This window comes from Benincasa hispida, chromosome 11 (genome assembly GCF_027475165.1).
Source record: "Benincasa hispida cultivar pf3 chromosome 11, pf3_genome.v1.1, whole genome shotgun sequence".
Taxonomy (NCBI): Eukaryota; Viridiplantae; Streptophyta; class Magnoliopsida; order Cucurbitales; family Cucurbitaceae; genus Benincasa; species Benincasa hispida.
In genome coordinates, this window is record NC_143488.1 from 73,961,763 (window position 1) to 73,977,188 (window position 15,426).

General features: G+C 29.8%; 1 protein-coding gene across 1 annotated transcript; it reads left to right on the top strand.

Annotated features, from left to right (window-relative positions):
- The first annotated feature begins 5,201 nt into the window (after positions 1–5,201).
- On the top strand, positions 5,202–6,493 carry LOC120090815 (uncharacterized). The gene is made up of 2 exons (XM_039048522.2): positions 5,202–6,180; positions 6,276–6,493. Exons 1-2 carry the CDS (start codon positions 5,202–5,204, stop codon positions 6,491–6,493), a joined length of 1,197 nt encoding a protein of 398 aa, XP_038904450.2.
- The last annotated feature ends 8,933 nt before the right edge of the window (positions 6,494–15,426 follow it).

The following is a 15,426-nucleotide window of genomic DNA, read 5'->3' on the forward strand; positions in this document are numbered from 1 at the left end:
TAGCAACATTACCTTAAAATTTTAGTTCAAAATTCCTCGTCGTTAATCTAGAGATTCAAAACTTCATCATTGACCCCAATTCAAACAGTTGTCTGCTTGTTCAACAATTTCCAGTTCAAACTTCAAAATTATATAACTCAATTTCCAGGCCTCATCTTAAAAAGTTTCATTCTACAAGGTTGTTTATAACTGAGTTAAAAATATTTCCTCAAATTTTTAGCCCATAACGCTTCGTAATTCGTCCTGGAGCTTCAATTATTCACTGATGGCCTAGATTCACTCGAGAAACGAATCCTTCATCTTTATTTTGACCCTCCGGCCTTATTCCGGCGTGTTTTCCTTCCAGCAGCCCAGCCACAGAAAATAGACACACAGCGAAATTACATAAATAGTCTAAGTAGTTTGTCCAAACCGACCCAATGAACTCGACCTTCTTGCTTATATTACCGCCTAAAATCCAGCATGAACCCTCCTTGTGCCACCTGGCCCACTATTGGTGATAAAGGGCTAGGATTTAGCAAATTTCCTTTTGCTAACTTCACTCACAATATTACTTCAGCACCATACCTCATTAGATGGCATGGTCTCATTCATATGCTTATTATGCATTCCACCATCAAGCATGACTTTCCTTAGTCTAGTCGAGTTTTGTCCTACTTTTACACTTAGTTACCCAAGAGCCTATTTCTTCTTGCTTACATCTTCTTCCCTTCCTAAGACATGGTTTTATTTAGCTCATTAGAAGACATCACATTACTTACTCTTACTTGAAGTAATTCGGGTTTTACAGCAAATCATTAAAAAAATGGAGAGGAAATAAACTATGATAGTGTGAAAACATAATAAATAATAAAAAGGATAAGTATGAAAAAATTTAGATAAAGTATTATTTGAAAATAAAACAAGAAAAAATGGATGGATAAATAAAAATTTCAAAAGAAAGGCTTTGATACTAATTAAAAAAAGAGAGAGAGAGAGAGAGAGAAAAAAAAAAGAAAGAAAGAAAGAAGAAAGAAGAAAAAGGATAAATAGAATATAGAGTGATATTTCAAAATAAAGATTTGATGCTAATTCAAATTTTAAAATAAATAAATAAATAAATTTGAAGAAAACAAATCTAACTTTTAAAAAATTAAATAGTTATGAACGAGGTCTAAATAATTGTGGGTTTCACCTGTATACACCATTACCCAATAATCACTATTTTAAAACACACGTAATTTCAAACATTCTAAAATTACTTCCAAACATAGAAAATATTCCTAATTTATCACCAAATATAAACTTGTCGGTAGTTAGGAGAAAGTGAATCTATTGAAAATAGATTTAAAAAACGGTCTATTAATTTTAATATAATTATGTAGATAAAATATCGATTACAATTTTTAAAAACAATTATGGATAATCTAGATCCTACCATTGTCTAACTAAAAGGGTAAAATAAAAAATAAAAATAAGATTAAAAAGCAAAGAAAGAAAAGATAAGGATGGGTTGGAAGTTAAAGATAAGATTAGAGAGCATAAAATTCACAAAAGAGAAGAGTATTTGAACAAAGCTAATTTAGTTTTTTCTATTTCAGTCACAAATGGTGGGGCCACACTATGGTAAAAACAAATTAGTTGTCCGTTTCATTGGTATTGTTTGTCTTGTTACAACACTATGGTCGTGATTAAACCATGGGGATATCAACGTTACAAGTTTTACGTTATGAATTCTTTATTTTAATGTGTATATATATTGGTTTAAGTTATTTTCTTAATCCTTGGATTTTCGAAACGTGAGATTTTGACATTTTGGTTGAAATTATATATATAATTAAATTATAGCAAAATAAATTAAATTATGTCAGTTTTGTTGAGTTAGAAACTTTATATTTTATTTTATGTTATAACGAATGGGTCTCAAAGTTTGTTATGCCTAGACTATATACTGATTCATAAGTGTCATTGTTAATATCCATTCATATATTACATTTATAAATCTATCCTATAGATGAAAAAAATGTTATTAGGAGAAACTCTTTACCTATACATTTTTCCTTTATATTTTTAGTAAATTTATGAAAATTCAAGATTTAAATAGGTATAATTTAAGGGATGTAAAATGAAAATTTCTGAAAAATTGATTAAAGACAACATGATCTCACATGTTTCTTGAATAGCTGGTCTCACGCCCATATGTATAGATTTAAAAATCTTCCACGTGGTCTGTCATGCATGCAATTTCGGAAACCAGTGAGGCTGTGAGAGTTGTATTGTAACATTTTGGATTTAATTATTCTTCTTTTGGCTTATTCTTCAAAAGAATATTAAGAATATTCTTTTTAAATAATAATATGGGTAATTTGAAATTATCATATATATATATATATATATTAAATCTGTGGATTGATGTTGTTTTACTTTATTTAAAAGAGAAAATAATGGTAGGAAACAAAATTTAATAATTATTAAGAAAAAATTAACGATTATCTATGTATTATCCTTACTATGTTTATTAATATTGAAATATATCATAAATAGTTGATCATATGTATTACTTTCATTGACAATAATGATATGATATTTTAATAATTGACCCTCTAAACAAGTCAAAAATGACGTAAATTACATATCTAGTATGTCGGTTTTGAAAGATACGATGAGAACATTGATTTCATGATATTTAGATGTCACATGCAGAACACGACATCATACGATAATAGAATATGTTTAATCAGATTTCCAGGAGTGAAATCGATAAAAATAGTATCCCTAAAAACTAACAACTCAAAACATTCACACTCTTAAAAGTTAAAATAAATATTCTTAATCGTGAATATTTATGAAAAGTAACAATTTAGTCTTTTGATCTTTAGTATGTAACAATTTAAGGTGTGTTTGGAGCGAAGACTATCATAAGATTATAATAAGCATCTTTTGTTATATTAAATACCTACAATCAACATTATTTCAAAACTCTCATTTGCTACAGTATTTACTATTTGTTATAGCTTTTACTATTTTACATTCATCTCTTTTTTATTCATTGCTATAGTATTTACTATTTTCTTCTCAAATTAAAATAGTTTACACCTCAAATACATACTATTATAACTCAAACTAAAATAATCTATACTTAATGCACAAACTATTATAACTTAATTATAATAACCTAGGACTATAATAACCAACTATTTTCCCCAAACGCCCATTAGCCTATGCACTTTTAAAAGCATAACGATTGTTCAAGATACGGATGACATCATTACAAATTTTCAAATCCAAGTACTAAATTATTATAAAAATAAAAATATAGAGACAAAATCATGGGGTGTTTTCAGATAAAGGAAAATGAACCAACTTATTTACAAATATAACATAATATTACTATCTACCAATGATAGACTGCGAGATTGATGTCCATTGTGAAATGTCGTCCATTGATAGATGTCTATCGCGATCTATCACGAATAGACAATAATATTTTGTTATACTAAAAATATTTTCAATAGTTTTACCATATAAAATAATTACCCTTAAATTCATTATCCACTAAAATTTAGTGATTAAATTACTTTCATAAAACTCACTATCGTTTAACTGAGATAAAATACCTGCCTCGAAATTCACAAAAGGAAAGGAAACATATTACAAATCTCACTACATTTCATCGCTAAATAAGAGAAGATTTGTTAATCTTTGGTACTCATAGCCTTAAAATTATAAAAGATTAATGCCAGTAAGAACAAAACAAAAAGAGAAAACGAAAATGTAATAATAGATTATAAAAAAAAATTAAAAATAATAATAATTTTTTCACATAAAAACAAAGAAAAGAAAAAGCAACAGTTCATTTCAAATATCAATTCAAATGATTACATGTAATTCCCATTTCACACCTAATATAATATATAAATGTATATTTTTGGAATAATAAATAATAATAAAGTTTTTTCTTTTTAGTCAAAATGACAACTAAGATGATAAAGTAATATTTAATTTTGGGTTAATTGCTATATAACTACCTCTAATATTCCAGATTTTCCTTTAACATTCACCAATCACAATTTGAATGTTGAAAAATATGAATTTTTATTTCGAAAATAAATTGTTTAAAGTTCATTTTTTTTAACACTTTGTAGGGTTTGATTTTGTATAGCTTTTGTGATATATTCTATTTCTTTTTCTTTTTTTTTTTTCAAGTAAGTTTTGGTAGATTTAATGATTTCTCTAAAGGTGTTTAATTATATAGGCTACACAACTTTTGCTTATAATTGTACATCAAATTTAGGTTTTGGTTAATTAGTTTGTTTTGGATTTTGGGCTTTGAAAATTGTGTTTGTTTTTTCCTAATCTTTTTACAATAATTTTCATCTATCCTAAAGAAAAATTTGCATTCATAGCCAACTTTGTGTAGCTCACTCTATCATCCGACTATAGTTTGCCAAAATGAGCATAGTTTCAACTGGCAAAGTGTTTGTATTATTAACCTCGAAGTGAGAGATTCGCCTCCCCTACTCCAGTCAAAAAAAAAAAAAAAAAACCATAGTTTATCACACAATCAACTCTTCTCATATATACATATATACACACTTAGGTGCATCCCGTGTTGCACTCATTTTTGTACAACTCACTCGAGTATCAACGCGTGCATGGAGATGAGTAGAGTCTTGTGGCTGCACTTAAATATTACTCATATATCTATATTAAATTATTTATTTTCTATGGTTAGAGTAAGACTAAAAAAAAAGATGTGGTCTAGGATGTATACATTTCTATGCATCTTACTTTCATCACACACAATAAGAATTAAAATATTTAAATAAAGAGATAAAAAGAATTTATCACGTAACAAATTATGATAAGATAATTTGGTGGATACACAAAGATAGATATAGACCCAGATATATCTGAATATTTCTCATACCGATGCAACTCTTCTAATCATATGGTAAACTGTGATTGGACTATTGAGTGACTATAGAAAGATAGGTGGAATGCAGGATGCATTAGTGTATTTTTCATCTTTAATTACCACTAGTTACTAAAGGACAAAAATGCCCCTAGTAATTCATTTACCAAAAGAATAAAAAATCTTAGAAAAAGAAAAATAAAAATAAAAAGTATAACCACAAGGCTTATAAATAAACTCCATTGTTGCACCTTAAAATCAAAGCCCAGAAAGAAGAAGAAGAACAATAAAGCCAGAGAGAGTCTCAATGACAAGGAAGAAAGTGAAGTTGGTTTGGATTGCAAGCGATAATGCAAGGAAAGCCAGTTTCAAAAAACGAAGGCTCAGATTGTTAAAGAAAGTAAGTGAACTCACCACTCTCTGCGGTGTTTTCGTCTTTGCCGTCGTCAATGGCCCCGACGAGGACCATCCCGTCATCTGGCCATATCTCTCCGCCGCTCAACACCTCTACCGTCGCTTTCTCAGCCTTTCGGAAGTCGAACGCCAGAAGAAAATAATGAATCAAGAGACGTATCTCAAGGAACGCACCACCAAAGCTCAAGTTATGCTAAAGAAACTCATCAAGAAGAATCAAGAACTCGAACTCGATCTTCTGATGCATCAATTGCATCAAGGTCGTCATATTTCCCAACTTACCAACGAGGAACTTCTCGCATTGTTCTGGATGGTCGGAAAGTGGATAAGAGACTGCCGAAAACGAATCGAGTATCATCAAGAGGTTCATCGTCCTCCTCCTCCTCCTCCTGAATTTGTTCCTTTTAACTCTCCTCTGCTTGAAATAGGGAGCAATGAGATGGATCTGGTTGATAATGGAAGGAATTTGATGGATCAATGGTTTATTGATATGGTGATGAATTCAATTGATAAAATTGGGGGAAGTAGTAGCAGTATGGTAGAGGAGTTAGGGTTTGTTCAATCGGAAGTGAATATGGGTGATTTGATGAATGGAGGAAATTCGATGGTGGAAATCGGCGAATTAGGAGGAACGGAAACGATTATTGTTGAAGGAGATGGCGATGAGAATATTTTATTATCAGAGTGGAATTTTGGGGTAAATGACAATTTTGGAATGAGTGAGATTGAGAAGCTTGTGAACGACATTAATGCCGTTGGAGTTGAGGCTACTGTTAGTCCTATAGATTTCACTCACCAAGTGGGTTTTGGAATCGGTGGTGACGTCAACGATGGAGACCCTACGGGGATTCTGTATTTTGATGGCTGCTACTACCTCTTACCCTGCCCTTGACTCTCTTCCTTCCTGTTGTCTTGGTGAAGACTGTGGTAGTGGTTCTTTGCTTGGTTGATTGAATATCTCTTTCCGGCGGTGGTAGTGTAGGGATTGATATGAATGATGATGCAAAGATGTTGCTTCAAGGATTGTTTGAAAGTGGAATAAGCTGTAGCAATGGAAATGGAAATGGAAATGGAAATGGAAATGAAATTCAAAATGGAAATGGAAATGAGAATCAGAATAATGAAGGTGAAGACGTTGAAGATGATCTTCTAAGTAAGGAATGGCAAAACAACTTTACTCCATGATTGCTTCTTCTTAATTAAGCTCTAAATAATGGAGGAATTTGGGGGTTACTCCAATTTTCTCTCTCTATATATATATAAAAATATTATGATGGTATGAATTATGATCTAGTGTCTAAAGAAAATAGAATAATGTGTTAGTTTCTTATGAGTAGTTAAAATCTAGTTCCCTTTTTTAACTGTGGATTAATGAAAATATTAGGAGTAGTCTACTTAAGCATTTTTTAGAGATTAAAAAAAATGTATGATCATCATGCCTAATGATCACTATTTTAGTATTTGTCCAGATAATTCTGTATCAAGTTTGTCTAAGTTAATTGAGTGAAGTTTAAATTGTCTCTTTTTATAAGAATTTAAATATCTGATTTTTCATATATTATTGATGTATACTTATTTAGTGAATTCGGAAATTCGATTTTCGATCTCTCGCAATTTTTTTATAATATTTGGAATGGAAGAATAGAACATCTAGCTTCGAATTCATGAACTAGGTTTATTTTAATAAAATTATAAATGTTATTATTATTATTATTATTATTATTTTTTTTTTTTTTTTTTTTTTATTATTATTATTATTATTATTGTAACTCCCACAATGGTCTCACATGCATGTAATTACGAAAGATGGTGAAACGTGAGAACATGAGGGTGGCAATATTTTGGATAATTATTCTCTTTTGGCTTATTCTTGAAATTTGAGGAATATTCCTTTTAAATAATAATGGGTATATTTTTTTTAGGAATAATAATGGGTGTTTGAATCATAGAACAAATGTGAAATCTTATAAAAATATTATTAAAAAATGAGAATGACAGATATTTTAAATTAATCTCATTTTGAGGTATCGTCTTGTTTTGGGAGTAAAGAGAGACAATAATGATACGAAACAAAATTTAGTAATTATTTGAGAATATTTGTTGGTTACCCATGTGTTATTTTTACTATGTATATTAATATTAAAATATATTATTAATAATTACAATTATCTATTACGTTTTATTGATAACGAACGATATGGTATTTCAATAATTAACAATCTAAACAGTTCAAAAATGACGTAACTTACGTATCTAGTGTATTGGTTTTGAATGACATGATAAGATCATTGATTTTGTGATATTCAAATGACGCGTGCACAACGAGACATCATATTAATATAGAATATATCTAGTTAGAGTCTTCACACGCGACATCAATAAAAATAGTAACCCTAAAAAGCAACGACTTAAACCATCTAAACTTAAAAACATAAAGGTTGAAAAACATTTTTAGTCATTAACTTTTATGAAAACTAACGATTTAGGTCCTGTTTAGTAACTATTTGATTTCGGATATTTCATTTTTTACAATTAAGTTTAGTAAACATTCTTCTACATATTAATTTCTTTGTTTTGTTATTTAACTCAAATAAAAAAAAAACTGAGCCAATTTTAAAAATAAAATAAAAGAAGGTAAGATTTGATTTTTGAAATCTTAAAATTATAAAAAGAAAAAAGAAAAAGAAAAAAGATTAAGACCTATCATTGTCTAACTAAAAGGGTAAAATAAAAATAAATGAATAAGTAAAGAAAGAGAAGATAAGGATGGGTTGGAAGTTAAAGATTAAATTAGAGAACATAAAATTCATAAAAGAGAAGAGTATTTAAACAAAGCTAATTTGGTTTTTTCTATTTCAGTTACAAATGATAGGCCCCACTATGGTAAAAACAAATTAGTTGTGTCTTTCGTTGGGTATTGTTCGTCTTGTTACAACACTATGGTCGTGATTAAACATATCAACATTAGAAGTTTTACTTTATGAATTCTTTATTTTAATGTTTAAATATATATATATACATATGTATCTTAATCAATTAAATTATAACAAAATAAATTAAATTATTTCAATTTTGTTGAGTTAGAAACTTTATATTTTATTTTATGTTATAATGAATGGGTCTTAAAGTTTGTTATGCCTAGACTATATACTGATTCATTATTGTTGTTAATGGATTCGTATATTATATTTATAAATCTATCCTATATATGAAAAAAAAATGTTATTAGGAAAAACTCTTTACCTATACATTTTGCCTTTATATTTTTAGTAAATTTATGTGTTACAATTTACCTATGGGACTCAACTTTTCATGTGTAGTTGTTCATTTAAAGAATAATGAAGGAGACGATTCAAATATTCCATTTCACAAAACATTTTAAAAAAAAAAAATTAGGTCGAATAGGTACCATTGGTACAACTCTCTAAGATGGAATGCCATAATATACAAATATTATAATAAAATTTATTAAATTATCTAACTTTTAAAAAAATCGATGATAATTATTAAAACAAACTATATCATATTTATTTATTGCATGCCAAACAAAAACCAATTGTTCTTTTTAAATTAGAAAAAAAATACTAAGTTAACAATAATTATATCAATTTAAATCCTAAACTTTCGTAGATATATCAATTTTACACCCTCCATACGTTCTTTTTAGGTAAATATCGTGTGAGACATATAATTTTCTAAACTCTTAAACATTCATAAACAAATCAATTTAGACTCTCAACTAAAACTTCTTTTGAAGAGTGTCCATGCATCAAGTTTAATCATCTATTTTATTAATTCAATATCTCGAAAAGTCTACACACGTATAAGAATGAAATGCATCGACAATTTTCAAATGTAATCTTAATAAAGGGTCTAAATAATTGATTCACTTATAATAATTTAAAAGATAAATTTAAAAAAGAATTATATAATTTTTACAATATTTTTCAAACCAAATCTTAAAAAAATGATTAATCGATAAATTTATTAAAGTTCAAGATTTAAATAGGTATAATTTAAAATGAAAATTCCTCCAAAATGGATTAAAGACAACATGATCTCACATGTTTCTTGAATAGCCCTCACATACATATGTATAGATTTCAAAATTTTCCACGTGGCCTATCATGCATGCAATTCTGAAAACTGGTGAGACATGTGTAAAGCCTGAACCCTAATTACTTTAAATAAGAGTAAGTAATGAGATGTCTCCTAATGAGTTAAATGAACCCATGTTTTAGGAGGGTTAGAGGCTGGAAGCAAGGAGAAATAAGCTATTGTGTAGCTAAGTGTAAACCCCGAATTCAAAGTGTCCTAAACAAGCATGTTTGGCTAAAGGAATATATATTAAATATCATATAAGTGAAAATTCATGTTATTTAAATAAGTTGTAGAGAAAGGAAAAGGAAAACACAAAATAAGGAAGCTCACTTATTGGTTTGACACGTGGCGATTAATTCTTGAATTTGGGAGGCGACAGGAAGATTAAAAGGGAAAATAAACTTCGAAAGTTTGGTTTTGGCAATCTACATGAGAAAATTTAGTGAAATCGGTGCCCTTTGAAATCTGGGAGAATTTAGATTTCAAAGTTGTCTTGCCGGAGAAAGATGGCAGGAGAAGAAGGATGGAAAGTGTTGAAATTACAAAAGAGACAGAATCTCGGGTTAATCAGGGCCCGAGGTGAATATTGAGAGCTCTGGGCCAAATTATAAGGAATTTATAGCTGAAATTTTAAGATAAGAAAGTTAACTCAATTCTAAACATGTTTGTAGAATGAAGTTTATTCAAAAAATGTCTGGATTTTGAGTTATGAATTTTTAAAATTGTAACAGAGAATTTGTGCACAAGCAGACAACTGCTTAGGAAGAATAAGGAAACAGCTCACTGTGGAGATTATAGCGAGATTTTGTGAAGAGGATCTCATTAATGAAGGAGATCTCGCTAATTTTGTGAAGAGGATCTCGCTAATAAAGAAGATCTCACGAATTTTGTGAAGAGGATCTCGCTAATGAAGGAAATCTCGCTAGAATTTGGGCTGGTATCGCTGACATCGCTGGTAGGGGATCTCGCTGGTGTCGCTCATGGAGATCTCGCTGGTGTCGCTTATAGGGATCTCGCTAGTGTCGCTCTAGGGATCTCATTGATGTCGCCCAGGGGGATCTAGCTAGTAAGGCAATCTTTTATGATGAAAGTTCCATTAGTAAATGAACAATTTGAGGTACTTTGCTAAGAATTCTAAGTAGTTTAACCGGGAATTATATCCTTTCAGGCCAAGAAGAGTTAAGAGAGGCGTATAACCCGTTAAGAGGCCAACGTACTGTGAGTGACTATATGATGAATTAACGTTTTAATGATTTAAAAACTATGGTTTCCTTGAAGTCCTTTCTCATGCTAAGTGTTGGAAACTATGATTTCTTTGAAGTTATTCTCATGCTAAGTGTTTAAATGAAGTGTCAAGCAACATATTTGTGAAACTGTCTCTCATGCTAAGTAAAGCATGTCTTCCATGGAATTGATATGATTTAAATATGTTATCTTTTCCAAATACTTTCACCATGTTTAAGTAACTCCATTTTTATGATAAACTAGTATGATGGATGAACTAGTATGATGATTTGAGCACTATGCCTTAGTGTTTAACCAAATGTTTATGACTAATTTTACTTAAAACGCGATACCGAAGGACATTTGAAAAGGTATCTGCCCAACCAGATACCGAAGGACATTTGAGAAGGTATTTGACCAACTTGGTACCGAAGGACTATAGAGAAGGTACCGGACCAACTTGATACCGAAGGACATTTGAGAAGGTATCTTAGCAACTCGATACTGAAGGACGTTTGAGAAGGTATTAGAGTAGAAGTACCTAAGGATACTGAAGGACAATGAGAAGGTATCCTAGTCAAGTACCTAAGGATACTGAAGGATAATGAGAAGGTATCCTAGTCAAGTACCTGAGGATACTGAAGGACAATGAGAAGGTATCCTAGTTAGGTACATAAGGTATGATGGTACTCAGTTATAACCACGTGCACGTAGGTAATACGACGTCGAGGGATTGAACAAAAGTTCTCCCCGACTAAGGTTGACGTTGAGGGTTAGATTTAGTTGTTCACTCTCAACTAAGGATAAAGGTAGTCGTATCTTCTCATAGACTAAAAGGATTGTTTGGAATTGCTAATGCTTATGAATGTTTATCAACGCATGATGTTACGAATATATGAGTTTTCGAAGTATGTTTTCCGTATCTAACACATTTCCATATCTAACACATGATAATAGTTTTACAGACTAATTCAACACGATTTAAGCCAACTTATTTTATAGAGTATGAAGCATGCGTTAGGGTTAAAACTAAGCTTGGTATGCTATGTTTATATACCTAAGATTGCTAAAGTACATGCGTTGATATTCCTAAACACAATGAAGAGGAGTACTGAAGGTAAGAAAGGTATATGAATAAATGTACCTAAGGTGTTGACGATACATAGAAACCTCCACGTACACGTGGGTAGTTTTGAAGGAGAGGCCAAGTATGGATCTCCTAGGCCATATACCAACAAAAAGAGACTAAAATATGGGTCTCTTGGCCGATAACAGATGTTAGGAGCTAGAGCGAAGTATACTCATTCTCAACTAGAGAATAATGATCTTTAATGGTGTTTAAGAGTGGTTATCAATGCTAATGTTTTAAGGAAATTGCTTGAGATGCCCATTGATATATTGAAAGAAATCGACGTAGGGATATCTCTTAGCCATAGTTTAATGTGAACAGGTCGAAGTAAAGGTCTCATACAGCCATGGTTTGGCGTTGGGAATTAGAACAATGAATGTTCATTCTCAACTAAGATTCAGGTTTCAAATGCAATGGTTTTAAAGGTTTTATGTACACGTTTGCTTGGAATACTTTAGTTTCAGTATTATGATTCCAAGCTTTCGATTTTAAGCATGCGATTTATATTTTATTAAGTCACTCACTGGGCTTCTAGTTCACGTTTTCAAATGTTTTCTTTCAGGTAACGGTCAGTTCCCAAAAGACTTTTCTGTTGCTGCTCTGCCACTCAAAGAAACAGGTTGAAGGAAGCGTAATCGAAGACCTGTATTAGTTAGTACACATATGTCTGTCTAGTGACTAGTATTCTTGATAGGGCTCACTAGGTTGTATAATCTATGTAAAATCAATGTTGTGAACCCTGTAATGGAAATGTGTTAAGCTTTGTGTTATTATGTATGTATTCAGGGTTTGAAATTATTTTAAGGTAAGTTAGGCAGTAAGTGCCAGAAAAAGGGTTGGTAACTGCTGCAATCACCATTCCGTCCAGGTTAGGAGGGTAATCGGGTGCGGAGTGTGACAACGTGAGACTGTGAGAGTTGTATTGTAATACTTTGGATTTAATTATTCTTCTTTTCGCTTATTCTTCAAAAGTATTTGAGGAATATTCTTTTTAAATAATATTATGGATAATTTGAAATTATCATATATATAAATATATATATTAAATCTGTGGATTGATGTTGTTTTACTTTATTTGAAAGAGAAAACAATTTAATAATTATTAAGAAAAAATTAACGATTATCTGTATATTATACTTACTATGTTTATTAATATTGAAATATATCATAAATCGTTGATCATATGTAATACTTTCATTGACAATAATGATATGATATTTTAATAATTGACCTTCTAAACAAGTCAAAAATGACGTAACTTACATATCTAGTACGTCGGTTTCAAAAGATACAATAAGAACATTTATTTCATGATATTCAGATGTCACATGCAGAACACGACATCATACTTTAATAGAATATGTTTAATCAGATTTCCAGAAGTGACATCGATAAAAATAATAATCCTAAAAACTAACAACTCAAAGCATTCACACTCTTAAAAGTTAAAACAATCTTAATCATGAATATTTATGGAAAGTAACAATTTAGTCTCTTGATCTTTAGTATGTAACAATTTAGGGTGTGTTTGGGGCGAAAACTATCCTAAGATTATAATAACTATCTTTTCCTACAGTAAATACTATTTTGTATTCCCCAATTAGTTACAGTCAACATTATTTCAAAACCCTCATTTGCTATAGTATTTACTATTTGTTATGGCTTTTACTATTTCACATTCATATCTTTTTATTCATTACTACAGTGTTTACTATTTTCTTCTCAAATTAAAATAGTTTATACCTCAAACACATACTATTATAACCTAATTAAAATAATCTATACTCAACGCACAAAATATTATAACTTAATTATAATAACCTAGGACTATAATAACCAACTATTTCCCTAAACGCCATTAGCCTATGCACTTTTAAATACATAACGATTGTTCAAGATACGGATGACATCATTAAAAATTTCAAAATAAAAGTACTAAATTATTATAAAACTAAAAATATAGAGACAAAATCATGAGGTATTTTCAAATAAAGGAAAATGAACCAACTTATTTACAAATATAACAAAACGTTACTATCTATCAATGATAGACTGCGAGATTGATGTCCATCGTGATCTGTCGTCCATTGTAGATGTCTATCGCGATCTATCACTGATAGACAGTAATATTTTGTTATACTAAAAATATTTTCAAGAGTTTTACCATTTAAAATAATTACCCTTAAATTCATTACCCACTAAAATCTAGCAATTAAATTATTACTTTCATAAAATTCACTATCGTTTAATTGAGAAAAAAATACATGCCTCGAAATTCACGAAAGGAAAGAAATCATATTACAGATCTCGGTACATTTCATCACTAAAGAAGAGAAGATATTTTAACCTTTGGTACTCATAGCCTTAAAATTATAAAAGATTAATAGCAATAAGAACAAAAGAAAAAGAGAAAAAGAAAATGTATTAATAGATTATAAAAAAAATTAAAAATAATAATTTTTTTTCACATAAAAACAAAGAAAAGAAAAAAACAACAGTTCATCAACCAATTGTCTCAATATCAATTCAAACTTAACCGTAATTCCCATTTCACACCTAATATAATATATAAATATATATTTTTGGCATCATAAATAATAATAAAGTTTGTTTTTAGTTAAAATGACAACTCATAATGATATAGTAATATTTAATTTTGGGTTAATTGCTTTATAACTACCCCTACTATTACAGATTTTCCTTTTGACAACTCATCTTTATTACCAATCACAATTCCAATGTTGACCGACAAAAATATGAATTTTTATTTCAAAAATAAAATTTTTAAAGTTCTTTATAACTTTGTAGGGTATGAATTTTGTATAGCTTTTTTGATATATTCTATTTCTTTTTCCTTTTTTTTTTTAAAGTAAGGTTTGGTAGATTTAATGATTTCTCTAAAGGAGTTTAATTATATAGGCTACACAACATTTGCTTATAATTAAACATCAAATTTAGGTTTTGGTTAATAATTAGTTTTTTTTGGATTTTAAGCTTTGAAAATTATGTTTGTTTTCCCCTAATTTTTTTACAGTAATTTTCATCTATCCTTAAGAAAAAATTGCATTCATAGCCAACTTTGTGTAGCTCACTCTATCATCCGGCTACAATTTGCCAAAATGAACATAGCTTCAACTGGCAAAGTGTTTGTATTATTATCCTCAAAGTGAGAGATTCAACTCCCTTACCGCACATATTGTAACACCAGGATTGGACTACCTCTTATGGGTGTGTAACCGCTCGTTCTTTCTTCCTAAAAAAAAAAAAAAAAAATCATAGTTTGTCACACGATCAACTCTTCTCATATATACATATATACACACTTGGGTGCATCCCGTGTTGCACTCATTTTTGTACAACTCACTCGAGTATCATACTGATACAACTTTTTTAATCATATGGTAAACTATGATTGGACTATTGGATAGCTACAGAAAGATAGGTGGAATGCAAGATGCAGTAGTGTATTTTTCATCTTTAATTACCACTAGTTACTAAAGGACAAAAATGCCCCTAGTAATTCATTTACCAAGAGAATAGAAAAACTGAGAAAAAGAAAAATAAAAATAAAAAGTTTAACCCCAAGGCTTATAACTCCATTGTAGCACCTTAAAATCAGAGCCCAGAAAGAAGAGGAAGAACAAGAAAGCCAGAGAGAGTCTCA